The sequence below is a fragment of the Phalacrocorax aristotelis genome, chromosome 1 (genome assembly GCF_949628215.1).
Source record: "Phalacrocorax aristotelis chromosome 1, bGulAri2.1, whole genome shotgun sequence".
NCBI classification, from domain to species: domain Eukaryota; kingdom Metazoa; phylum Chordata; class Aves; order Suliformes; family Phalacrocoracidae; genus Phalacrocorax; species Phalacrocorax aristotelis.
The window spans coordinates 28,906,554-28,934,367 of NC_134276.1; the positions used below are offsets into that span (position 1 = coordinate 28,906,554).

At 39.8% G+C, this 27,814-nt stretch overlaps 1 protein-coding gene across 1 annotated transcript in view; it reads left to right on the forward strand.

Moving 5' to 3' along the window:
• The first annotated feature begins 4,693 nt into the window (after nt 1-4,693).
• LOC142053745 (complement C4-like) overlaps nt 4,694-27,814 on the forward strand; it is a 57,441-nt gene continuing 34,320 nt past the window's right edge. The window contains exons 1-14 of the mRNA XM_075085809.1: nt 4,694-5,070; nt 6,014-6,056; nt 8,116-8,198; nt 10,944-11,136; nt 12,199-12,379; nt 13,123-13,193; nt 13,502-13,587; nt 14,849-14,931; nt 16,031-16,118; nt 21,097-21,202; nt 21,375-21,498; nt 24,492-24,607; nt 25,378-25,545; nt 26,291-26,488. Of these exons, the coding sequence (XP_074941910.1) occupies nt 8,134-8,198; nt 10,944-11,136; nt 12,199-12,379; nt 13,123-13,193; nt 13,502-13,587; nt 14,849-14,931; nt 16,031-16,118; nt 21,097-21,202; nt 21,375-21,498; nt 24,492-24,607; nt 25,378-25,545; nt 26,291-26,488 (1,479 nt within the window). The 5' untranslated portion in view covers nt 4,694-5,070; nt 6,014-6,056; nt 8,116-8,133. The remainder of the gene's footprint in view (nt 5,071-6,013; nt 6,057-8,115; nt 8,199-10,943; nt 11,137-12,198; nt 12,380-13,122; nt 13,194-13,501; nt 13,588-14,848; nt 14,932-16,030; nt 16,119-21,096; nt 21,203-21,374; nt 21,499-24,491; nt 24,608-25,377; nt 25,546-26,290; nt 26,489-27,814) is intronic.

Consider the following 27,814-nt stretch of genomic DNA (forward strand, 5'->3'; position numbering starts at 1 on the left):
GCTTGAACAGCACTGCTTTTGCTGGTACTTTCTCTTGCAAAATGATAGATTAGGCAGTATGTTAAAAAGCTGGATAGAAACCTGGACTTGTATCCAGACAAGTTGGGTTTGAAGAGAGTTGAGTAAAGGCTGTGAGGTCAAGAGGTGAGCGGCTCTCAGTATCCCAAAGTGAATCCCACCAGAGGTGTCTCAGAAGATAACATGTGTTTGATTCTGAACTGCCAGTAAGTCACCTGGTACCTAGATGATCCCTAAGGCCCCTTCCAACCTGTGATTCTGTGATTCTGTGATATCTTGGAGGTGATTATTCTTTTTTTCTTTTCTTTTACACACAAATGTTTAAGCACTTCTTGCAGCAGACCAGGACAGGTCCCTCTAATAGGATAACCCAAATCCCTCTTTAAAACCCCCTAGCTCTATTGACTGTCATGGAGCTCAGATACCCAGCTCACGTACGAGCGGCCTGTGCTGTGGTGAACCACCCATGTGCGTGTGAATCTGGAGCTGACTCCCCGTTACTGCTAGTACCTGTCTGGGAGGTAGAAGGAGCGTGGGGTGGGGTCTCAGAAAGCAGGACTGGAAATTTCACAGTTCCTCATGAAAGCTTGCTTCCGTGGTGGAGAACACAGCTGCCCACTGGATGGCACCAGGGCTCTGTACGTACACCACTGCTTCCCTTCAGCATCCCTGACTCTGTCCCATCACTAGGCTAAGTGCTGCTTAGCAAGCAGACATAGCAAGACCCTGGAAGCAAAAAGATAGGTAGAAATTACAGATGTGAAAGCTGTCACTGAAGGTGCAGAATGCTGTCACAGGTAGTATTTTCAAGGTGGGGGATGTGACCTTTTAAGCACATGCAGGGGTGTGTTACCAAGTTGGGAATATTGTGCAGAGTACTTCATGTTGCTTTCTATATGGCTGCTATTTCTGAATAATCACATAAAGGATAATCACAGATGTGGAATACACCTTTTCTAACCATAGGATAGAGGGAAAAACTTTTTTTTTTTTTTAAACTGTGTTGTTCCAAGGCTCCCTTGATGCTGGTTCAAGCTACAGTAACAGCTGTATATAGATGCTAGAGGTTTAGCAGATTCTAGGTGCAATATTCTGTGTCTTAGAGTATATTGACATCCCACATGTGACCCAGATCAGAGGCATCGATGCTGCTACACTGAGTCAACACTGTTTGGTATCTCAGTGGAGAATGCATGCAGCAAACCTATGGCAGAGATTTCTATAATAAGGTACAAATAAATGCTGTTAATACTCTTTTCCACAGAAACTGTAGCTGGGCTTGCTGCCTAAATGTACACCAATAGTGTACTTACTGAAGCCAACAAGCTTTACTGAAGTCACCAAAGAAAGAGGGGGTGTTTGGCAATTTAGTGTTCCATTACATTATGTTATAATTCTTAATGATCTCTGTTGACTGATAATTTATTCATTTGTCATTGCTCAGGCAGAAATGTAAAACCCTGTGAAATGGGAGCCAGCCCCAAATTTACTTAAGAAACTGCTGCTGGCGGTGGCAAGGAATGAGAAGCAGCCTGTAAGGCAGAGCATAGCAGCCCAAGACAGACGCTTGGTAGGGGCCAGGCTTGGCACCCCCATGCTGTGCTGTGTACAACCTTGAGGAGGACCCTGCCTCACCATTTGGATGGCAGAGGCTGATGGGCTCTGGCTGCATGAGCAAGCGAGGAATTAGGTCTCAGACCTGGGCTTCTCTCTGAGGCTGAGAGTGCCATGGGCATCGGCTCTTTCAAGTCTGTTTATTTCTTCTACCTCACCAAGCCAGGGACAGACAATACAGGCACACCCAGTGCGTGTAGATGAAGAGAAGCTGAGCCATGCCCAGATGTGGATGGTACTGGCTACCAAAGCCCTCTGCCCCATGACCCCAAAGAGGCGAGAGCCCCAGCCTTGGCTTTCACAGCAGGGTTGCAGGCTGGGCTGCTGTCAGAGGTGGCAGCAGGATCACTGCTGGGACCACAGGCTGAACCAGAACAGTGCAGAGGTGTTTTAAAGCCACATCCCGATATGACTGAAAATTTATCTTCCTGATTCAGAAGTCAAGTCAAAATAAAGCATGAATAGCCTGGAAATATGACCCACATCATAAAAATACATAACAGGACACATGCTCAAATATTAGCAAGGGCAGATCCATGCTCCTTCCAAGATACGTTGAAAACATCCTTTGCGTTCACATTTTGTTATAGTTTCACCTTTTTTTCTGTAGGTGCAATGTGTAAACCATAGGATCTGGGCAGGGCGTGTCTGAAGAAAGTACCATGAGCCGGGCTTTGGGGATATCCAGCCAGTCCCATTCTGAAGGCATCACTATTCCCCTCCGCACCTAAGCCTCTGAGAGGGCAGCTGAGTTGACTTCTTTTGTGTCATTTTGCTGGAGGTAGTTTTCTACAAAATCGGGTTAGTGAGAGGGAATATTCCTGCTGTGACCACTGTGCCCAGGCTGAGTACAATACCTCTCCCTGACGGTATGAAGAGGCACATTGTTCATCCAAATAGCTGTCTAAAAAGCTGATGGCTGCAAATCTTCAGAGCTCCATGGCTAAATTTCTGCAGAAAGAAGAAATCAGCGTACATTACCTGAATAACTGTCCCACTGAGCTGCTACAAAAGTCATTCAGTTTTTATTCCTCTTTAACAGGGCAGCAGATGCTCTGCCTGCTGCCTGGGGAGGTACTGCAGCTTCTGACACTGACTGAGCAGCCTCTACTTTACAATACAAACAAAACTCTCCTGACACTCATATCCTGTCTCCTTTCCCCCTTTCTCTTTGAATTTCATCCTTGAACATTAAAACCAAGGGATCAAAAAAAACCTAGGACAGCTTCTGATCTGCCAGTGGAGCTGACCTAAACTTTCTTGAGAGCAATGGAGGTCAGAGCAGAGCCTTCTCCCAGGCTTGGGAGAGGAGCAGCTTTCTTGTGGCTCATGTTTCTCTGAGTTACTGGGTGAAGTGAATGTTTTAGATTTAATTTGCAGATCAGAACAAGGAAAGCTGCCAGTGCCAGATAGGCACACGGCTAGCTGTAGCTGTACATGGTATGTGATTTTTTTTTCTTCTTTTGTTTGTGAAACATATTTTAGTATAATTGTGCGATCATCTGAAACATTAGAGTATCTCAATTTAAGAAGTCAGGAAATGCAAGGAATGAAGGTCAGTAATAGTTATAAATTACTGCTCTAAATTTTGCCTGCATAAAAGGCTGGTTTCCCTTGATTTCATTATATGCTCCCAAATCCACAGAACTGGCTATATAAGCTTTATTCTTATTCTTCTCAGCTAGTTAAAATTTTAGCCTTTGCCACAGGTATGTGCAAGATGCCTTTTGCTTTTTTAACTTATCTTTTGCACCCATGAAAAGGAGAAGAATGCCCTAAAGAGACAATTCTTTTCATAACATCCCAGAAGAATGGAGATGTTGGGAAAGATCAAAATATTTGAAATATGTTGAGTTTTGTAGATAATGTGTATTTGTTACAGTTGGTAGTGAGGAAAAATTGGGTTGTCTTTGGTTTTTATAATGAAATTGAACAAAAAGAAAAAAAAAACAGAGGATGGCTTTAAGAATAAGACTCCAGAGTGTCAGGATGTTTGGGTACAATGACAGTACCCCAGATACTCTGCATGATTTAGGCCAAGTTGGTTTCTTCCCCATTTCCAGCAGTTCTTTGCTTTCCTCTGAGGTGAGAGAGCCACCTGCATGCTCAGACGCCTCCTTCCCTCCTGGCCATGACCTGTCCATTGGCTTTTTCTTTCAGCAAGGCTCCAGTTGGTATATTTATTAACTTTGGCCTACATTTGTTAAAGGTCACAAAAGCTCTGAGATTCTGAAGAAGGTAGTTGACAAAAAAAATGGGATGCTTTATTACAGTAGAGTGAAATATTATGTCAGTAGTATAATGCAATTATTGCTTGACCTAAAAAAAACCCATACTGTCTTACATAGGTCACTTTTGCAACATATTAAATTCCCAGAAGCAGTGCTGGGTTTGTACATTTTTCACAAATCCTAAATTCTTTTTTTATCTTTTTCTTTTGTTTTGGTTTTTTTTGTTCTTTTTTTTTTTTTTTGACACTATGTTAAGAAAATGACAGAATTGAGCCTACCTACTGGGAAAATGAGGGAGGAACCCATGAGAAAAAACCTAAGACTGGCTGCTTAATCCCCCTAAAATCCAGGCAAAAAAAGCCCCATGGATATATTAGTTTTCCTCTTTCAAATAGATTTTTTTTGTTTTCTGCAGATATACTAAGGAGCACTAAATGCAGAACATTTAAAGACAATGTAGACAAAAAGGACAATTTTTCATGGCAAAAGCAAAATCTAGAGCCTAGATTAAGTTTTTAATTCATGACTTAGATTATGGTAAAGAGAAAATATAGTTTAAATTTACATTTTCAAATTGAATTGATCCTAAAGAGCAATTATCCTGCTGTTAAGAGGAACTTTTCACATTAAACCCACACTTCATGGTCTGCTATTGAAAAAGGATTTCAAAATCTAATTTTCTAAATGTCAGAAGTGAAATATTGCCTTTTGTGTTCGTCACAATTCCCTGTAACTTGGTAAAGAGGATATCATCTCAGTGCTTATTTGTAAAATGTGCTTTGTGAAGCTGTCCTTTGTACCCTTCTGCCAGGCAGAGGTGAAAGAGTACAGGAGGAAAGTGGAAGTAGAGTTTGGTCTTGTTAGTATTTAGGCAGATTAAGGGGAAAAAGCCTTTTGGAAGCGCTTCAAGCCAAAGAACAAAAACTACTCCGGTGCTCAAAACGCTGCGAAAGCCTACAAAGTTCAAATGAAGCTACTGAAAGGAGAAATAGCATATATTCAAAGTAAAGCAAGTCTGTCTCCCTGAGTTCAGGCTTTGCTAGTTCCTTCTTACAGATACATCAGTCCTAGACTGTGCTTTCCACACACTGTACTAGATTGTGGGTCAACTGAAGGATCAATAACGTACCTGGTGAAAAGTGGCTGATGAGTAAATAGGAAAGGACTTCGCCTTTAGAAAAAAGACAGGAACATAAGTCATTTTAGGGTGAGTTTTCTGTGTTCTCTCTTTCATTCATGTACTGGAGACCTTCAACGAAAACTTTTTTTTCTTTAAATTTAATATTATTTCATTTTATTTTATTTCGTTTCATTATATTTTAATGTGGCTTTGGACTGGAATATTTTCAGTTGTACTAGAAATCACAATCCAGGACAATCTGAAGAATCTATGACACCAGAGAACCAGTGCAATGATCATTTTATACAAACCCAGAGACGGAAAAATATAGCATAAGAAATTTTCAGTTTAGTTATGTAAATGGTTATGGCTACATTTGCTGTTTTGTGTTTGGGAGAGAGAGTGAGAAAATCCCTATTTATTTACTGTTACTGGTTTATATTTTGGGGAAAAAAATGCCTTTACTATTATGAGTCAGAACACCTCCTCAAATTCAAGCATAAAATGGTTATGCAACATATTGCTATGGGTAGCCGTTATGTATACATATAAATGTATTTACTTCACAAGGAAGCAAAAGTGTGCAAATCCAATTAAAAACAAGTGAAAGCAAAAAGTGTCTTTTGCAAGGTCCCCTTTAAAAATCAATCTGTGAAAATGTCTTCTTCTGAGTTCATACATGGCTATTTGTATAGCTGTACAAACAGACCTTGGTCCCCTGACAAACAAGGCAGCCCGGACAATGGAAAGCCCTCTCTTCCCCTCTGATAACGACCGGCCCAACACTGAGATTTTGGTGTGACCTCACAGTGCAAAGTCGCCTTTCCTGTGACTTCAGGAGTAGGAAATCCATGCTGGTTGTGTTGCTGTCTTCTGCAAATTGCTGACTTTCCATCTGGGAGAACTCTGTATGTGTTACTCAAGGAAAGGGCACTGACCTTGCAGAGATTCATTATTTTTTTTCTTATTTTTTATTTGTCTGGGGCAAAAATAAAGGTCCCATTCATACTGGTTTCTTGTTCTGTTTTAGTGACTCAGTGATTGCATCAGCCCCAACCTTGGACGGCAGCCAGGTAAGCCCTAGCAGTGGAACTGTCTCTGAAAAGGGCAGGAGCCTTAGCATGCTCCACAGCTACTGCTGCTCTTAATTAACTTCCCCCATTATTTTCTCTGTGTTCGTGCAAAAGTGAGAAGTCCCTATTTTACCAGCTGCAAGTTTAACAAGCCTCTTCTGCTCCCTGGAGAGAGCATGAGCCCTGTTCCCAAGAGAACTTCTTCCACAAAACCTTTGTCTTTGTCCCGAGCACAGACCACCTCTGTGGTGGAAATCTCTATGCTTCCTCACCACCTAGCTTGGGTTTGAGATGCCAAAGGCCCTGAGGAAAATGGAGTGATTTTGGCATGGAAATAAGTCCATTTTGTCAGTACATAACTGCAGAGGGAATGAGAGGGTGGGGAGGGAGGGCAGAGTGAAAATAACTATGGTCTTAATACTTTCCATTTCTGATCTTCTGTAAAAATCTCCCAAAGAGCATGGATTTGGACCCAGAGGATCCACGGGCACCTTTCCTCACCTTCTCCCTCCTGATTGACAGCTGAAGTAAGGGGGGAAGCCAGAAGAGGAAAGGTGAAGGCAACTGACTGTTTCTTGGGAAAAAAACCTATGCCTAGAGCAAGCAAAACTTGACTTTTGCTGATGTGAGTTTGAAGCCAGAATCATTCATATTGCTACTGCTGCTGGTACTTTCTGTGACCACCAATGGGCAGAAAGTACTTGACATCCATCTGGTTTTGTCTAAGAGGGAGCTACCACACTAGTGACACACTCAGTGTAAAACAGTGAACTGGTTTGTTGATGCTTTACACCTTCTTCTCCTCCCCTTCCTCCTTGTCTCAAAGCAGCTCTTGCTGGAGCTGCTTATGTCTGAAGAGCAAGGCAAGGGCTGTCTCTTAAACAAGGGATGGGGTGAGGTGGAGGTCCCTTCCCCCTCACAGTGCAAAAGGACTGTGGGCAGCGAGCCCTTGCTGTGAGCATGAATTCACCTTACAAATATTGGAGTGTGATTTAAGGCATCCGTTGCTAATAATTAAAGACAGAGACTTAAATGTGGTGTATTAAAGGGCAGTTTATCCTCAGAACTTGTGGACAGCCACGTGATCATTTCTGGGATTTGTCCTGCCTGTAAATCACATGGGCATTTTTCCATTCTCATGAGTCAACAAAATTATGTTTGGGAGGCAATGATCCAGTAAAGGCTTGCAAAAAAAATGAGATCTGTTCTTTCATTTGCCTTTGATGAAAGCTGGTTCCTGCACAAACAGTTATTCCTCTGTTATCCAAATATCTCCCCACCCCCACCCCCCCCCCGCCCCTTACCCTGTTTTTGAGTATCCTGCCTTTTAAGACACTGTGTGTCTTTCCTGCAGTCTGGAATGCCTTCAGCTGATGAGTCATCTTATGTGCTTATGCTAAGATGAGACTAATTACCCTCTAGAAAAGCCTTCTGTCTTGACCATAAAAGAAAATCGGGCTGAGTAGCTCTGACAGAGACATGCATTTTATTTCCACTTAAGTTAAAGCAGATGAATGCCTTCAAGCACTACAGATTGGGACTGAGTTGTACAGGCAGATTTCCAGCACGGTTCTTTTGGTGCTATCTAAATCAGAAGGAGCTTTCTCTCACCTTTGATGGACCACAGAGATGCCTGGAGTTAAGTAATGGCATGGAGAAGGGACCTGTCACTTGCATTTGTCCCCATTTAGAAGTGCTTTACAGTCACTCTTTTAGCCATGATGTCTTGTTTGATTTTGGGATTGCTGTTGCAGTGTTTGTGAACACTTCTCCCTGCACATGACATTTAGTTGCTGTCATGTGAAAATGCTGAAGCTGGGAAGAGAATGAATGAACGATCAAATGTAAAATTGTGGCTTAGTCCAGAATGTCTCTCCCCAGGCTATTAATCTGTGCATCGCTAACACGTCCACCATTATTGCTTGCATGGTTTTGCAAGTTATTAATAAATAACCAGGACCGGTAATGTTCTTTGCTGCAATGTGCCACCAGCCCATTCCTTGCAGCCTGCATCTCAAGGGTAGATTGACAGTGGCTGTTTAGTATTTCTGTTCTGCAGATGTTGTAGAGTTCTCCAATGGAAAGGCTGGTATTTTTGATGAGCTTTTGTTCGCTGTTGTCCAATACACAGCAAGCACCATCGTAAGTACATTTTATTATTAATTCTTCACTCCTAACAAATCCCTTGAAAGACAAAGTAGGAAATGTTGACGGTCTTGATAGAGAATCAACAAAGCCTGTTTCCTGACCCCAGAAAATTTGTGTAACCTTAAATAGGTAAAAAGTAAAAAGCTTAAAACTGCCCTTTTAAGGCACTTTTAAAGAGAGAGATCGCCATTCAGTAAAAAAAAATTAAAATGTTCTACTAAATCATTATGTTCTTGCTGTTATTGCTGCTTGTTCATCTTTAGTTTATTACATTTACTGGATTGGAAAATCTTGGGAAAGAATTACTCTCTGTAATTGATTTATACATTGCAGAAAGCAAAGGTTTCACATTTGGGAGAGCTTCAGGATTTTTTCTGTGCTTATCCTTTATTTTAGTGGAGATTTATATACATTGATACTGGTTCTTCTAGTTGGACAAATTCCTGGGTTTGGGAAATAGATGTAACTCTTTGAGAAAACCTACAGAGTATGTTGATGGTCCTTCAAATTGACCTTTATCTGTAGGGTAGAGGTACAGAAGAGTCTCTTGCTTTATTCCCACCAAGATCAAGTGTATTCAGGTACTTGCCATAGCCAGAGCAGAGCTTTCATGAGATATTTTGGCAGTCAGATCAAACCCTCCCCCACTTCCTTGTCGACCCACCTTTGAGGTTATCTCCAGCCCCAAATACTTATTTCTCTTTTAGCCAGCTGCAGACACCTGACTGCACTCTGGTGTTGCCCTCCAGTCTCCACATAAGCATGAAAACTACAGCCCCATGGAAACTTGATACTGGGGTACCTATGGTGCATCTTGAGGCATACTTCATCTTCAGTAAAGCACAGGCTTTGTCATCTGTAATAAAATCTTAGTGGGAACAGGGACTGAGATATTTTTGTCTGAGGTAATTAGATGTGGGAAACACAAGGTGCTGAACGTATTAGGTATATGAAACTGAACACTGTGTCAGGAAAATATCATCATGACACTTCAAGACCAGATCTGGCATGTGTCTGGCTAGACGAGATTATGGGCAGTGTAGGCTAGTGACAATGTTTGTCTGAGCTATTGCATTGATAAACTTTTAAACAACTAACTATGCCACTGTAAAAAAATCAAGACCCTAAATTTCAGTAGGCTACAGCAGAGAGCAAGCATTATGCTCAATTTTGCATACGTGAAGACAGGTCTTGTGTCACCTTTTGATAGAGCCAACAGACTCTGAGTGGGTGACGCAGTGACACTTTTGGAGTAAAATCCCTTCAATGCCATTGAGAAAATACAATGAACACAGCTGAAAATGAAAACTGTCTTCTCAACATTCAAGTGTTTGAATGTATATGGATGCCAAGCCTGCCTGACTAATGAATCAGCAAAGACAATTAGACAAATGAAAACAATAGAGATCAGGGCCAAGCATTGTATGAGGGTAGATGTAACTGAAAGACAAGTTTCATAATTCATTGTAAATTAGAAACATTAGAAAACATTTTCACAAATATGTAGGTAAAAACAATAAAACTTTTTAATGTTTATTGGAAGCTGCTCTGTTTTTCTTTCCCAAGATCCCTATGTTTGTGTAAAGACCCAGACCATTTATGATGTATTTCACTAACCATATGGAAGATGTTTTTTATTTTGTTGTTTGGTTTTTTTTTTTCTCACCATGCACTGTGATTATTATCAGCAAAAGGAAGTAAATTTGAGTTTCATTTGAAAAAAAAACACATCAGATTTATTCCCTTATACCCTACCCTCCATTTTATAAATTTAAGAAAGCAGAAACATTAAAAAAATAAAAGTAAAAAAAAAATTCAGCCAACACATTCTGATAATGGTAAAATCATTTACCTTTCACTTTAGAAGTCTTCTGCAGAATAATCATTTTCCAAAAGCAGCTTTCTTGAGCTCAGAATTGTTCTTTGTGTACGCACCTTTATAACATTAATAGCTTTTCACATAGTTCTCTGATTTCTGTGTGTGTAAAAGATACTTCAAAAAAAGAGGGCAAGAATGATGATCTACATTTTAAGGATCATAAAATTAATTACCAAGAAGCACCAGAGCAAAGTTAAGAATAAAGGAAAGTAATAAAGAGAAAAAACTAAATCCCAACCAGTCTAGCCTCCAACTCAGCCCTTCCCAGGGTCGTGGTCTCACCTTCCGCAGTCTCTGATTACCAGCATTTCACAAACAGTGAAATCTGAATGAATATCAGCTACTAGAAACTACATACATATGGTTATATAGGAAATTGATACTTCCTGACATATTAAAGAATAAGGTGGCATAATGTGGGTGCTAGTACATGAAGACACATGACTTCGTAGTATCAAATATGTATTTATGACTATCTATTCATTGTCTCTTAATGCATGGCATGGTTTTTTTCCAGAAAGTTGAGTTTGTAGAACTTTCTGTGAGTTAAACCAGGCTATAAATGGCAGTCCCTGGGATATATTGCAGGTTTTTTTCTCCCTTATCTATAGGGACTGATCTTTTGTAGGACCTAAATGTGATGGTTCAGAATTTGGGGATCAGTCAGAGAGAAACTGTCTTCTTTTAACCTCTACTCTGACTAACAAGAGAGGTGGACTAGGTGATCTCCACAAGTCTCAAGCTCAACTATTCTGTGAGAGTCTGGTTTTTTTTCTTTAAAATTTGTATTGGTTGAACATTCTTGTGTTATGTAAAAATCAACCTACCTATTGGACAATCTGTTTCTATGTTGTTTTTAGATTTCTTATTACTGCCCCAAATGTGGTGCATTTGGGTATACATGAGACAATAACAGTTCAAGTCCATGGAGCGCAGCACCCTGTGCAAGTTACTGCGTACTTCAAAGATGAGACAAAAACTCAGCTGCTCTCAGAGAGGGTCACCTTTAACCTTAATGAAAATAACAATTACCAAGAGATGAAAAAAATAATGGTGAGTCTGCCATCATAGTGGTGTAAGTGTTTTAATCTGGTGATAAAAAGCCACATAATCTATACTAGGAATACATTGGAACAGAGACAACACTGATCCCTAGAGACAGGAGACAAAACCCCAGTTTCAGTGGCAGCAGCACCTTATTCACCCAAACAGCTAATAAAACAATACTTAATATTGAATACTGAAATTATTCAGTGGTGATTGTGAGTACTCTTTTGTGCCCAACAAGCAAGGTCAAGATTGTGTCACATGGTGATGAAAGATCTTTTCATTGTTGTAGATCAGTGATTAAATTAAATTTTAAAACATTTAATTGTTTTATCGCTGTTTGTTGCTCTGCATCACTAAACTAAGACTGCATTCATGCCTTTGGCGTACTGGCCATTTTTAGAAAATAGGAGAAACCTTTAAAAATGTGCAGTCTCTCAGACCAAAGCCTGTGATGTTTCTGCAAACCTGTAAGTTGATGAATTCTTTACATCCTGCTTTGCATCATTTGCTTCTGACATGATTCTTTGAAGTCTGTCAGCATTTAGTTCAGGAGTATTAGTTTGGGCTATTTGGTTGGAAAACAGTACACAGCAAGACTCAGTTTAGCTCTGATTGGTTACTCCCAAGGCTAAAACTGAGCTTTCAAATCAGGTTCCTCTTGATTATGATGTTTAGAAACATTGTATTAACCTGCATGAGGTAAAACTCTAATCTCACAGCCAAGATTTTAGCAAGTGAAAGAGTACAGGATGTTGCTTCAGCTACTAGATGACATGGTAATTGGAATTTAACATACATGTAAATTGAAGAAAAGTCACTGGGCTTGAGTTATTGCCATTGGACAGAAGAATGTGTGTTTCTGTGGTGGAAAATGGGGATTAGATAGTACTTCTACTTAAAAAGAAATATTCACCCAATAAGAAAGCTATAATTGAGTATCTTCTGTCGAATGGTGCTAACAAAATTATTTAAGCCCTTTGGCTGTTTTTGGTCCTCAGCTCTGTGGCTCCAAAGTTACCAGGTTCATACCTGACTCTGTGGTGTTTTTCCTTTTGTCCTCTTCAGGTCAAGCCAGGGACTCTGCAACAGGATCTGTTCAAGAAGAATAAGCGGCCATATATTCTGCTAGTCACTGAAAGCAGGGAGCTTTATAAGACCATTCAAAGCACTCGCATCCTCCTGTCTTCCAAGAAAGGCTACATTTTTATTCAGACAGATAAGCCTATATACACACCAAATTCCAAAGGTTAAAATACAAATGTTGCACTTCAGATGTTGAATATAGATGTTACAAGGGCATGATTAGAAAAAGTAATAATTGCTTGATCCTTCCTAATGTAAATCCTTCTTGTTTAAACCCAGCTATCTCTGTGCGTATGTGCCAGTGCAGATTTTAAACCTGCCTTCTTCAGCCAGGGCTTCCACAGGGTCTGCACTGCACATTGCAGCAACCCAAGTGGAAATGCAACCAGAGTCAAAAAGTCATTCTATCTTCTAACAGGAGCCAGACAAAAACCTGCTTCTTTTTGTTCAAAAAGCTTAATAATGACTTAGCTTTGGAAAACAAAATTGTGAGAAACCTGCAAAAAGCTTCCTATCGCTTCTGCTTGCAATACTGGCAATAAGTGTCCTTTGCACTGTAAGACCACAACTGTTTTGTTACTTAACGATTTAATTAAGTAACAAGAGAAGGAAGCCAAAAAAGTTCCTGAGTTTGGTTGTAGGCCTTGACCGCAGAAGGAATACAAAAGTGAGTGAAGCTCCCTGGGTATCTTTCAGAATTTGCTTCAAAAATGTGTGTTTGGTCATGTAACTTGCAAAGCCTATGGAAGAACAGAATTCTTTTTTGAAATTTCTCAGACTTACTTCTTTTCATTAAAAGAAAGTGTTTTACCCTAAATTCAGTAACTCAGTTTAGAGGTTGTGATAAATACTATCTAGAAAGGCCAGTAATAAATATGTGAACACATTTATTCTTCTGTTAAACAGTAAGGTACAGGATCTTCATTCTGGACAATGCTATGAGGCCAACAGATGACACAGTTACAGTTGCTGTGCTAGTAAGTATACAAAAACCACTGTTAATGAGTGCTTCTTCAGCACGGGAACTATGAAAAACTTCCACAAAAGATCCAAGAGTAAAACCATAGCTATGGCTCCTCTCCACTATTTACACATTGTGAGATATGTCTAGTCATTTTTGGACAAGATCAGGAGCATGGAGAGAAACGTAACATGTGAATATTAAAGTAGGAAAGTAAGCAGAGCATCTTCTCTTCCTTGGGACTGGTATATGAACTTGAGCTTTTGGGTGTAAATGTTTGACACCTGGTGCATAACTATATGTTTGTTTTCTCTCTTTCAACAGAATTCAAAAGGAATGGTAGTCAAAAAGTCAGACCGGAAAATAAAAACAGCATTCAGTGAAAACTTTGAAATACCTGACATTGCCGAGTACGTTACTGCTGTGCCTTCTGTAGTACAACGGTTCACATGTCAAAATGTCTCTTGCAGCAGAACTATCTTCAAGCTAAAAACAAGAGTCTTGTCCTTCCATTCTTTCTACTCTGTTCCCCTGTTTTCCTCTCTTTTCTTTTTTTGTTATTGTGTATTGTCTGCTTTACCATTTCTTTAGGATAGGAGGTGCACTAAAGCAGACAGTTGTGCTCCGATTACACCTGGGAATCGCCACCACACACTGTCAGCATGTGACACCAGTGAGCCAAGCATGGTGGCTCTGGAGCCAGTCCTGGAGCCTCCTGCCGTGCAGGGGTCTACACCTGAGCCAGTCACCCCGCACTCCCTTCTCTGACACTGGAGAGGAAGTCACATATTTAGGCTGTGATTCATGTGACCTGTTTTAGACGCCTTTGTCAGCATGAGATGCACCATGTCTCAGCTGAAACTGTCTTTCCATTGGCTGTAGAGGAGACTGGGGGGGAACTACACAGATGAAAGACCTCACAGTATAACGTCTAAAGTGAGGAGGACTAACCCTACCTCCTATTAGCTGGATCAAACCATCCAGATACACCCCGTTTACCTCTTGAAGTATTTAAGATTTTTTAACTGCTGAATTGCTTGAATTACCTTTCAAAATTGTCTTTCTCACCATGGAGCAGGGACTGAGCCTATGGTTAATCTCTTTTTACTTTTAAGCACCTCATCTTGGAGAGATGGGTCCAGAATTTAATGTTAATATGCTGCAATTAGCAACATTTATCCTGGTAAGGAACAGATTAGCAAACTGCTTAAATAACTCCTCAGCTGTATGACTACATTCAGAACATCACTTCTGTAAGGGCTCATTTTGCAAAGTGTAATTAGTTACCTCTGATTCCAAAGTCAAGCTTTTACTTAATATTCAGCGTGTTCTTGCATGCTAGATTGATTTTGACATCACAGTGAAGATAAGCTATAGGAAATATAGGATGAGTTCTCAATTTCAGAGGGCTTTTAAAAGGCAGTGCATGTTACGCATGGTTTGCAAATATGTTATCTTGCAGTTCTTCATAAAGTATTTTTGAGTGTTTCCTAGGACATTTGGAAATATGTTGCTGGCTCCTCCCAGCAAAGAGAAATCCATTAATAAATTAGCTTGGGATGAGAACCAAAGAAGGAAAATATTAGTATTTAGTGATAATGTAAATATATTAGCATAATAATATATCTGAGGAATCCTAGTTAACTATTTTCTGCTGAATCTGATCTTTAGGCCTGGAACTTGGAAAATCAAAGCCTGGTTTCATCAATATGAAATGTCTAATGTTTCTGCTGAATTTGAAGTTAAACATTATGGTAAGAGGATATTTAATTTGCGTTATAATTATATGAAGTCATCACTATGTGCTAAAAGACATACTGCAGTGATTCAAACCAGCTCTAGTTAGGTACTAAGGACAAGATTTACAGTGTTTCAGTGCCTCATTGCTATCTCTGATGCACAGAAGGAAAACTCTGGTCTTGTGTGCCTTCCACGGATGTGAAAAAAAAAACCCACCTTTATTTTTATACAGACTTAGTAACTTCAACATTTTTCATAAAACATCCTGTTGGGAAGGGTTCTTCTACTGCAAAATTAAATGGAGATTAACTCCATTTTAAAATCTTTGCAATTCTGGCTAAAGTTTTCAGTGAAGACTAGAATAATAAAAAAAAAGAGCTACCTATTTTCTTTCAGTATAATTCAGTTTGGCAGTTGACTAGAGGTGTTCCTATACTCAGAGAAGCTTTTTTAAAGAAAAGTAAGAGCATGGTGGGAAAAGTAAAAATGTAGAAATCTAACAATCTGGGGTAAGAAATGGCTTGATTTATTTGTGCTGAAATTATGCTTTCTCATAAAAAGTAGTGCAGGGTTTTTTGTTTTTTCTTAAATGCAAAGCTTGGGATATTGTGAAAAATCTGTTTAACAAAACTGTTTTTGCCTTAGCTAGTGGATGTAACAGAATAGCAGAGGCTACCGCATCCTACACCCAGGAGCAAATTACTCTAATTATATCTACAGTCGCAAATAGTTTGGCTTTATAGAAGCGAACTGCAGAGTACGCAGCTGATGCTGAAGACCTTATGTCCTCACTCAACCCATTTTAGGTTGGGATTACTTCAGACTGCTTCTAGTCCAGGGCATTTAATGCCCATTAGCAGTTAAAGCTTATCTTCTGGCTTATTTTCATTTTAAATAAATCAATTTTGTGTCCTCAAAGACTGCTCCACTATATGAAGCAAAGCAGAATAAGGGAAGATGATCAGATTTTCTTCAGAAGTGCACTGCTGATTCAAAGTAAAACATCCTCTCTGTGCAGCTGCACCCTCTCAGTGGGTGTTGCCACATGCCAGGAGTTTAAGGTATGTTTGAAACTTGCATGTCATGACCTTTTGTCTTCTTTTTTTCATGCAGAACTTCCATCTTTTGAAGTCAAACTCATCCCACTTCAGCCATACTACCACATCTCGAATGAAAACTTCGTGTTTGATATTGAGGCAAAGTAGGTGTGCTCACAGGGAGGCTGTTTTAGGAGGCAGATAAGTAGATGATGAACTTTGTGGCTTCTTCCTTTTCCTTGCCATTAACAGTTAACCAGCTTCTGGCTTTACTTGAATCTGACTTTAATCTTATATACTCTCTATTTCCACTACTAACTTGAGACATCAGTGTAAAATGCTACCTGGATCCAAGTGGCAGTGATCAAAATGGAACAAGTTTTTCTGAAAATTTTAATTTGCTAGTAAAAAAGTGACTATTTAGGATTCTCCTCTGAGTTGCTAGGTAAGGTTCCAGGCAAACTGATAACCTGCTTTTGTTTACATTTGTTGATTTAAACTTTTAGAAACATTCTAAATCCTCAGATGTTACTATTTACTGTAATTCAAGTAGAGATGGATTCAAGTTTGGGTATGAAATTTTCTCAAAGCCCAGTGAAGTTTGGGAGTAATAATAATTAATAAGTAATAATAATAAATAAGTTAGTACTTATTTGAGATTAATGATTTTACACAGACTCGCTTTCAGGTGAATAAATACAGTTAATCAGAGGAGTTTCTATGACCATCACAGTAGTGCAACACTGATCTGGATGAGATACGGCTACAAAGCTCTCAGACTGGCCAAACCATGAGGCAAGGCTCAACAGAGAATAAGTTACACCTGATCCCGTATCAAGCTAGAATGAGATCAAACACAGAGTAACACAGAAAGTCAGACAATGAAGATTTAACCTATAAAAATATTTTGAATACTTTGGAAGAATCAGTCTGAACCTAGATTGAATAGGTATTTTGTGGTTTGTAGATCTGGTATTTTGAATCCCACACTGACTGATCTAAATTTGCTGTATGATCTAACAGTGGCTCATCAACATATATCAAGCCTCCTTGGCTGTTGATTTTTCAAGTTTCTTAGCAGTGGAAATACCAAACGACTTCCTGTTAGGACAATGTTCTTCCTTTATTTACCACTCAGCTGGAATCCAAAATGACTAGAAATATCTTGGCCACACTGGGAAGATGGAGAGAGAAATCAAATAGTTCTCTGGAGACTTAGCAATGTGTCTCCTTTTCACTGAAGTCACCACTCCCACAGCTAGAGTTGATGACTTTGGTAGGATATATTTATATGAGATTTTTAAGTCAGTCATTTAAGTGAAGTGGTTCGGTGTGGCATTAAGTCACATGTTATAAATTTGCTTTACAGTTAGATTTTAAATCTGTTTTAAAGATGACTCAGTGCAAAAAAACCCAATAATCATAGTATGAAAATTGTGTCATGTTAATGAAAGAGTATGTGAAGTTCCTTCATGAAAAACACTAGACTAGAAATTGGCAAAAACAAACTTAATACTGCACTTGAACAGAAGTTTATGTTTCCAAAGTCAAGGAACCTCTGCGTGAAAAGTTAGACATCTGAATTAGTGTTCCTAAGGTGACTAAATTAGATCTTGATACTTTTTTTTTCTCTTTTTCTGAAAAGGAATAAATGTTATTACATGAGACCAGGGAGCTGGACTTCTCTCACAGTTGGAAGAAATGTTTTCAGTTTCAAGGGAGTGAGGAGACTGATCACATTTTTGCTCACATTTTATTTTCTTGGTTTCTGTGGATTCCTAATTTTTTATATCTTTAAAGATCAGAAAATAATATTAGCAAATACTATCAAACTGAGTAGGTTTTTAGGGTATGGCCAAATATACCGGATAGTTGATATGCAAGAAATATATCTCCTGAAATAAAGTACCCTCCATTGTCTAAATAACACTGAAATAGTTACTCTGTTTATTTCTCCCGATCTAGACAAAAGCTCAGATTTATTTCAGGGTGATTTTGATGCATCAGCAGAGAGTTGAACACGCAGTATCAGCAAGTAATGTGAGACCTTCACTAAGAACAGCTCCTTAAAAAATAAGTCAGAACCTCATGGCTTTTAAGGTTGATTCACCATGTTCCTTAACATTCCTTAACACAAAACCACAAACAAAAATCACACAGAGTTATTGTAACTAGTATTGTTAAATGTATTTATTGTCAAAAAGTGGGCAAATCTTCTGTACAGTAATGATACCCAAGACAGTGGAAAGTGAACTGTGTATATTTTATGAACTAATCAGCATTTATTTTTGAAGCCTCTAAAGTTTATTTTATCCATTTACTTTTAGTATTTGGCTATTAATGGTTTGAAATCTTTAATAATACAAAAATATACATGTGTCAGTGTTGGGAGATGTTTTAACAATGAAGTTAGATTCTGATAACTTAATAATTCTACAGAATAACTTGTATAATTTTATCAAGGTATTTAATTAAGTCTCCTAGGCAAAGCCCATTTGAGTGTTATCTTTTACAAACATACATATAATTTAATAGTATAAGAATACCTTACTGATAAATGACGATTGGATAGTTCGTGTCTATCTCAGTAGCTGATGGGGATGGCAGAGAGGAGAAAGTCAATACAGAAGGGAGGAAAGATCTAGCTATAGAAATTGTTAATACAATACACAGATAAGAATAAAAAAGCCTGGTCTAGACAACAAAATTCTGTGACTTTGTTGAGTACTGACAGTAACTAACCTTGTAAGTAATCTGGCTTACAGTAGCCTTTATTAAATAGGCATTAAATATTAGCATTGAACTCTGTGAGTGCATGTGACTGAAGTATCATCACTACCACAACCATTTGTGTTTCGTCTTGTGTTTGACTCTGGAAAGACCTCCAAACTTAAGGCAGCAAACAAATTATTATTATTATACTCAAACATTATTTAATATCTTTTGAGATATTATTTCTTAGATGTTTTCCTTATATGAGAAATTATTCTCATACAGCAGAACCTTTCTCTGCATTTGAACATGACACCAGAAAAGATATTTGAGCCATGTGGGTAGTAAATTAAACAGTTCCAAGAAAGGTTCCTGAGCCCCAGAGCTTGGCTGCCAGCGGCTGGGCTGTTGCATGGCACAGGCTCGGCCTCAGCCGTTCAGCACTCCCCAAAAAATTCGTGGAAACTCTTCAAGAGGATGCACAGACCAAGGTCCACCCTAGGTCTGCATGTGGCCATGTGGCCACCCTGCTGTGGAAGACACAGGGGGTTTAGTAGAGCAGGCATGGGCTGTGCTGTGCCAGCTGGCCACAGCCTCCGAGGCACCACTGTACGCGTTTAATTTAATTAACCTTGTCCAAACGGGGTGCAGTTGCTAGATTTGCTGCATGGATCTTGGCACTATATCCAAATGGAAGACGCATCCTCCACCCCACGCAGTTCTAGTGGGTTTTATTTCTGGTCTAAATTCAACCCTGGACAGCTTATTCCGTATTGGTCGTCTGCCCACTATCCTCGAGCTCTTTGCCTTGAGCGTGCTGATCCTTCCTTTTCCCAGCACACCCTGAGAGAGCAGATAGAACCCTGTATCCAAATCCTTTTGCTTGGCTAAACAAACTCAGCTCTTCTAATCTCCTGTTGCTCACCTTCACTTCTCTATTTGTTTCTATTGAATAATTATTAGCTTTAATCATGATTGCTTGATATTGTGATATGAAGTCATATCAGATAACTGGCTTTAATATTTTAATCCTTTTAAAAATTTTCTCTTTATGTTATTGTAGCACTTAATTTTGAATTTATGGACTGTACAACTCCTTCATATATACTTCATTTCTCATTAACATCATAATTATTTAAGAGGAAAAATTATTTAAGAGGAATGACTGGATACTGTTCTTTTGTCTATTGGAAAAGGTCCTAGTGGACCTACGCAGGCCTGCCTGACTTTCGTCAAAATCAACATATGGAATTCCTCGTAATTGAACTTATTTCTCTGAACTGCTCATGCATGTAATGAACAGTTATTTGGTATATTGACTGTTGTTTCCCGCAGTTATTAGCTCTGGCTTTTTAAGCAGTTTTCATAAGAACTGCCTCTCAGTTAGTTTCACTGGTATAGATCAGTGCTGCTGATCAGGTCAATCTGAGAGGCTTTGTTTAAACAAAAATAAGCCATTACAGGGCTGAGATGAAGCAGGATTTCCACAAGCAGAAGATACCACTGTGCCCGTGACAGGTCTCCTGTAGCACATTGCATGCTGTGCTGCAGGAGGATGCCATCTGCCAGGGTTTTCTTGAGTAAGGAGCCTGCCAGGTGCAACAGCATGCCCTATCCTTCACCCAGAGGGTGGTGGGGCACTGGAACAGGCTCCCTGGGGAGGCAGTCACAGCGCCAAGCCTGATGCTATTCAAGAAGCACTTGGACAATGCCCTCAGAGATATGGTGTGACTTTGAGGCTGTCCTGTGCAGGGACAGGAGTTGGACTTGATGATCCTTGTGGGTCCCTTCCAACTCAGGACATTTTATGATTCTATGATCCCTTCTCTCCATGGCCTATACGGAGAGTTCAGAGGTGTTCTGGCCAGATACCTATCTGGCCAGTATTTCACTCACAAGAAGTCCCTGTGCTACACTGCCTAAATCCACAGGAAAGGTATGGGATGGAGGGTGATTACCCTGCCTGATGCAGGTATTAAAATTTCAGTAGGTAGGATCTATCTCTGGAGGTCTTCAGAGGTACCAAGTACTTTCTATTAGTCCATAAGATTATTCTCTGGCCCCGTTTTAAATGCTCTGCCCATGAGGTGTCCCATACAAAGGAATTAGCAGTTCATTTCAAGCTAAATAGACTGGATACATTCCTTGCTCCCTTTGTAGGGGATGATGTCTCCACATGTGATTCTGCCAATGTGATTTACTCCATATATTTGTCTGCACTTGAAATCACGACTTTGTACACAGACCAGTAAAAGTCTTCATGTTTGTGTTATCAGTGAGTGTGACAATTTTTCTGGTTTCAAGGTATTAGTTACAGATGGGATGCCTACAGATATCCCTAATTTATTTCTGCATAATATTATTAGTTTGATTTATTCTTGCTTTTTATTAATGTAATGATTCACCTCCTCACTTTTCTTCCTTCGAAAGGCACTCTTATGGGAAAGGGATTCAAGGTGCTGCGTATGTGCGATTTGGCATAATTGATGAAAATGAGAAAAAAGTCTTTCTTGCAGGCCTGGAACAACAGCTATCAGTAAGTACTGGAGTTCAGTGCAAATATTCTTATTTATCCCAGGTGAGATTAATATTTTCAGAAATCATTGAAATAGAGATCCCTGTAATACGTAGTCATACTATAATCAACAAATTTTTAATTTTAATGGCAACAAACCAGCAAGGGCTGTCACTTTTTTTTCTACTTTTAGATTCAAAATGGAGAAGGAAGAGTTACTTTAAACACACCACTTCTGGAAGAGAAATTAAAAAAGAGTATTTCCACTCTGGAAGGTTTTCATTTATATGTTGCCGTTACTGCTGTAGAAACTGCAAGTAAGTTCACTATGCCTTGGCTGATACAGTCTGTAATATTTACATTGCTTTTTCTCTAGTGGGATCCTTCATGTGGGAAACTTTGTCCCACGGGACCAGTCTTCATGGCACAGCTTGCTCGTGCTAAGTGCATGACAGTTTCGTCTGACCCCCTTCTGTGCACAAACTTATCTTGGGTGAGATCCACTTATCTGAACACAGATGTCCAGTACTAGTTTAAAAGCCTTATGTAGTTCCGTGTGGTCTTCCAGCAGTGCTCAAGTCTCCTGTAGTACCCTCCTATAGGGTCTGTCCTGTGTTAAACATCCCTTGGATACCTAAGATAACCTAGTCCATCTGAAGTGGCACCAGATGCCGGTATGAACACAAATAAATTACTCTCCTTGAGATCTTGCTTGAGCACTTGCCTCAGCCATGTCTACTCCTTCCATACATACAAATTTATTAGTTAAGCTTGCTATCTTAGCTTGCTTTGCACCTCAGCTGACTAAGCTGTCAGTCTAAAGGTGAGGCATATATATTAGAGCTGCAGTGAGATGCAGAGGAAATCCAGCCCTTGTAAGTACTGCTTGTCCTCTTACATCTGCCCACAGTTTTATCGAGCTCTGATACTTGGCACACAAGTATAATATAGTCCCAGTAGCTTGGTCTTGCTCTTCATCTGGGACATGAGCCTGGAGCATGCCTATCCAGAAGCTTTCCGGTGGCTGTTTGCCTTTGTTTTCCCAGAGGACAGATAAATATTTCCACCGATCATTAGAAGGAATTTATGTAGAAATTTGTTCACAATAGTGCTAAGCACATTGAGTAGGTCCCCAGATATTTTAGAACTACCCACAAATAAGCACTGAGTTGAATTGGTTGCAGTGGTTGATGGGTTATTTGGGTTGTAGCAAGTGGTACTGTTAGTCATATGAGACTAAGGTGAAAGGTGCAACTTCAGTGTTGGCCTCTGAAGCTGAATGTGCAACCAAGCTGACCTTTCCAACGTATGCAAGATTTTTCCCATTGTTTATAGGGAGATTGATCCCTTTTATTTTAGATATCTGCAGGTAGTATATGTAGTCAGAGCTTGATGCTCAGGCACTTTGTATAGTCAGTATGGAGAATGGATGGGATGAACTTTAGAGGTGTCTGTTCCCATTGGCTATAGAAGGAGTCTAGTTACTTAGTTCAGAATTACTAGACTCCTAAAAATTCATAAAAATCCTAAATATTAATTAGGACTCTTTAGAATTCTAAAATTAAGCCCAATGCATTGCAGCTGTGCAGTTCTTCGGTGTAATCTGCTATAGGTACATATATGCACTATTGCTGCAATATTTGCTGCAAGAGCAAAAGGGGCTGAAAGACCTTCTGCTACCACACCAGCATAATGCACATAAGATCTCATGGTGTGGCATGGCCTCTACCATGCTGTGCACTCTTCCTCTTTCCCCCGCAGACAGGCTGCCTCCACACTTGTGTACATGCTGGGTTTGGTATTAATTGTATGCATGACAGGGCAAGGCTGGTGGGCTTTCCTGACACCTCTCAACCTTGGAGTGTTAAAGTGGAAAATAAAGACATTAAATGTATGTCTTTAAATGCACTTAATTTAAAGTAAGCCATGTAACTGTTTCTTTTAGAAGTAGTTACGGGTAGTGGTTTAACTAGAAGTTAACTAGAAGAATGAGTGGTTTAACTAGAAGAAGCTCAGATCATAGAATCATAGAATCGTTAAGGTTGGAAAAGACCCTCAAGATCATCGAGTCAAACTGCTAACCTATTCCTGCCAAGTCCACCACTAAACCATATCCTCAAGCACCACGTCTACCCTTCTTTTAAATACCTCCAGGGATGGAGACTCAACCGTCTCCCTGGGCAGCCTGTTCCAATATTTGACAACCCTTTCGGTGAAGAAGTTTTTTCTAATATCCAACCTAAACTTCCCCTGGCGCAGCTTAAGGCCATTTCCTCTTGTCCTATCGCTTGTTACTTGAGAGAAGAGTCTGACCCCTGCCTCGCTACACCCTCCTTTCAGGCAGTTGTAGAGAGCAGTAAGGTCTCCCCTCAGCCTCCTCTTCTCCAGGCTAAACAACCCCAGCTCCCTCAGCTGCTCCTCAGAAGACTTGTTCTCTAGACTCTTCACCAGCTTTGTTGCCCTTCTCTGCACACACTCCAGCACCTCAATGTCCTTCTTGTAGTGAGGGGCCCAAAACTGCACACAGTACTTGAGGTGCGGCCTCACCAGGGCCGAGTACAGGGGCACGATCCTGTTCCTCTCTGCTCCTGCCGGCCACACTATTCCTGATACAAGCCAGGATGCTGTCGGCCTTCTTGGCCACCTGGGCACACTGCTGGCTCTTGTTCAGGTGAAAGATGGGAAGCAGATGCTCAAGCTGCCTTGTAGGTGCAAAGTTGCAGAAGATGATATTAGGTAATACTAACTCTCACTAGCAGTCAAAAGGAAAAAACAAAAACCTCTTTCAGAAAAATAGGGATCTAAGGTCCAAACCCCTCTACTGATTCTGGTGACTTTTATGTTGGACTTTGATGTAGCCTTCCCCCAGGAATGAAGCCCTGACAGCTTGGAAAGGGAGGTACACGGCCACAGTGGTTCCTGTGATATCATGTGCTCTGTGCTTGCAGGCACCTTATTCTGATGATGTGTTGGAGGGAAAAATTTATGTTGTGAGTAACAAACCTCTTTTCAGGTCTCTGTGTCTGAGCTGTTGAGAGCACACCCCTGCCGGTGCTGGCTCACTGCAGCACCGCACATATCGCGCTGCCCTGGAACTGGCCTGTCTCTGGTTGTGTTCCCTGCATGCCTGCACCCATCTCTTCTTCTTCTCAGGACTGAAGCTCTTTGAGGAAGGATCATAGTTCAGTTTTCTTTATATATGCTGCTAAAACTGCAATTAATCTTGAAAACAGAAATGATGGATGCTATGATCATATGCAAGTACATAGTTATTGCTCCCACAGCAACATATACTGTTTGATATTAACAGGTGGTGAGATAAGGGAAGAGGAACTCAGCAATGTGAAGTTTGTGAGATCACCTTATGTTGTTGATCTGGCTAACACCAAAAAGTATTTTGTGCCCGGAGCCCCCTTCTCTGTTGTGGTACGTAGCATTTAGCAGACTGTGCCCGTTTGCCTCCCTAGCAAGGGATTTATATCTGCCCTGTTTATAAAATCCTTATCTGATCCACTGGGAGCTCTGCAGGACAGAGACCTTCAGGAATAGGTCCAACATGGAGCTGCTGTTTGTGTGTCTAGTTTGTCTTGTTTCTGTACACACAGAGCCTCAACAGGGAAACCAAAACCAGAAGATGCTGTGCTTCTGTTCTGGAAGTACTCCATGCACTGTTGCACTACAGGGTTTTATAAAACATGTAGCAGTCTCTTCCTCACTTCTATATCAAAATATTAAAATAATAATGTTGTATCAAATTAATCCTGTATCAAATTAAAATTCTGAAAACTAAAAGAGGGTATTGTCTTTTTAAAAAAAATGCAATTTAGTTTTTTGAGTTTTTAAACTTCACACCTTCAAGTATTTTTACAAAATTTTCTGCAAAGAGTTAAAGTTAGAAATTTACCTTATAATAGTTGAAGACAAATATCTCTGGGATCAGCTGATATCTAACAGACGTAACTGAAAATCTGGGGCAGCTGTTAAGCTATGTTCACAGATTTTTACCTTAGCTGGAGTTCAGACTGAGTCAGTTGCAACCCCCTGCTCTCAAAGCCCAAATTTTCAAATACTAATTTGTGCAGATTCGTATTTCTTCTCAGTTTATAAAAATAATTGCTTCTTGTTTGTGGGCATTTTTTTTAAACCAAGGCATCTCCTTGTAGTAACAGAAAAACATTTTTTTTTTTTTCCAACAGGCATCTGTCACTTTGATTGATGGGTCTCCTGCTGCCTCTCTACCTGTCACTGCTACTGTTACTTTACCTGGAAAATCCCCAATGAAGACAACTGCACTTTCTAATAAGGAGGGTCTAGTCTCTCTTACATTTGACATCCCTGGAGATGCTCAGATGCTTCAAATAATGGTAAAGAAAACCCAAACATCCATGTTTAAAAGTATACTGCTGTGAACAGCTCATAAGACGGTCACAGATGACTGTGAAGATGATCAGTTTTCATTAAATTAGCACAGAGGGTAGAATGTTATTTTTTTACACCATCTGCACAGCTTTGTCCAGATTGTGAAAGATATGTTAGAGAGAACGGAGGCCTGAGGGATATCTCACTGAAGTGAAGAGTGCTCTCATACGTTGGGGCTTTGGCAGTACATACGTCGGTGGTAGTGGTGCTTTTTTGTGGTTCGGATGTTTGTTTTCCTGGTATGAAGGATTGGTATGGGACTGTAAGGAATATCACTATGAGAACTGACAAAAAAACAATGAGAGACAGTGAAGGAAAAGGTCCTGAGCAATACAGACAGTAGGTCACATCTGGACACTCAGTGGGTTCAATTACGTGCACAGTAGAAGAGGAAAAGTCTGTCAAAGTACAAAAACACTTTGTGATTTTGAGCTGTTGATTCTGATTCAGAAAGAACCAAGCCTGAAAAATATCAACTGCAAATACAGAAAGAGACAAAAGAGGATGAGAGAATAAAGTCATGAAAACCCTATTTTTTTGATGCCAGGTTCTGCTAATGAGGTCTCAGCAGTGGCTCATCTCATTTCCCAGCATTTTCTGAATAACCTGGCAAGATATGAATTGAGGGTGACAGTGTATATTGTGTCCTGAGGGACACTTTACCCACTGTGTCCTTTTCTTTGCTAACAGGTAAAGGCTGAAGAGGGAAAAGAAAAATTAGAATCACCTGAAACCAGAATCAGAGCTGAAAGATACCAGTCTGCTTCCCTGAACTACCTCAGCATCAGCATCCCACATACTGTCGTGGCACCTGGAGATACCTTACGCATCACCTTGAATGATATTCATCAGTCTGGCAGTGGAAAGATTGACTATTTCTATTATATGGTAATCAGAATAGTAGAATATATATACATATATATATATATAAAAATTATACAACCCAGAACATCTATCTAGTTAGTAATACATGGAAAACTGGAGGGGGTCCAACAAAGGGCAACCAAGATGATCAGTCCTAGCACACCTGAACTACCAAGAGAGGTTGAGGGAACTAGGCTTGTCCAATTTGGTGAAGAGCCTAAGAGTTAATTGCAACCTAAAATTACTTGAAGAGGAAATACAGACATAATGGAGACAAACTATAGTTGTCTGATGGTTGGACTTGATGATCCTAGAGGTCTTTTCCAACCTTAACGATTCTATGATTCTATGATTCTATCCTATGTGGTGCCGTGCAGTGTAACAAGGGACAGAGGCTAGAAATTATGGTTTAGAATATTCATTGTGGAAAAATCTTTTCACTAGTGATGAATGCAGGACTGGAAGAGGTTCCCCAGAGAGTTCAAGAAATTGCCATTCGCAGAAATATTCAACACTCAACTAGAGAAAACCACACCTGACCTAACCTTACACTGGTGATGGCTTGTCTTTGAGCAGGCAGTGGACTAGAGATCTCCATAGTCCCACCCAGAAACTAATTCTATGATTCTGTTATTTTGATGTATTTGTGTATAATTTGGGGGATGTAATATGTAAATCTTTGTAAATTTTTCTTTTGAAGCAGGACACAGAAGTACAAATTTTAGTCTGTAGTTTCTTATAGAGTCTAGAGCAAAAAGGTCCATATGGGGTAATGTTTGCATAATTATGTGGGTATTTTTGAAAAATACTAAACTGACAGCCTTGAAAGCTGAAATCCTAGACAGATAACTTTGATGATACCTATAACAATTTGTTTTCTCTTAATCCAGATCTCATTCTTTTCCACTCCTTGCAATCTGTGTTCTTTCCTCATAATCAACCAATATTAAATATTATTTTTATTGGTTTGATTCCTATAAATACCTTTTTTCAGCTATTACAGAACTGCTAATCTTTTTGTGGGCAGATCATATATATACATAAGATTCTGTCCCTGCAACTAGAAAACCTGGTTGTATTCTAGGGCACCGTGAATGTCTCAGAAAATGCTTTTTATAGTTAACTATTTCTTATATCATGAATAACACATGATTCCTTTATTACCATGGCTCTATATTACCTGGACCTGATGTTAGCTAACAGGTAGGTCACTGTTATTTCCAACAAATAATGTCATGAAGGATCACTGAAGGCATTGGCTGTTATGGGTCTGAATAACATCCTCAAATTGGGCCTGAAAAGCAGTTCTATAGACAGAAAAACGAGGACACAATCCTGCTCAGCCTGGGA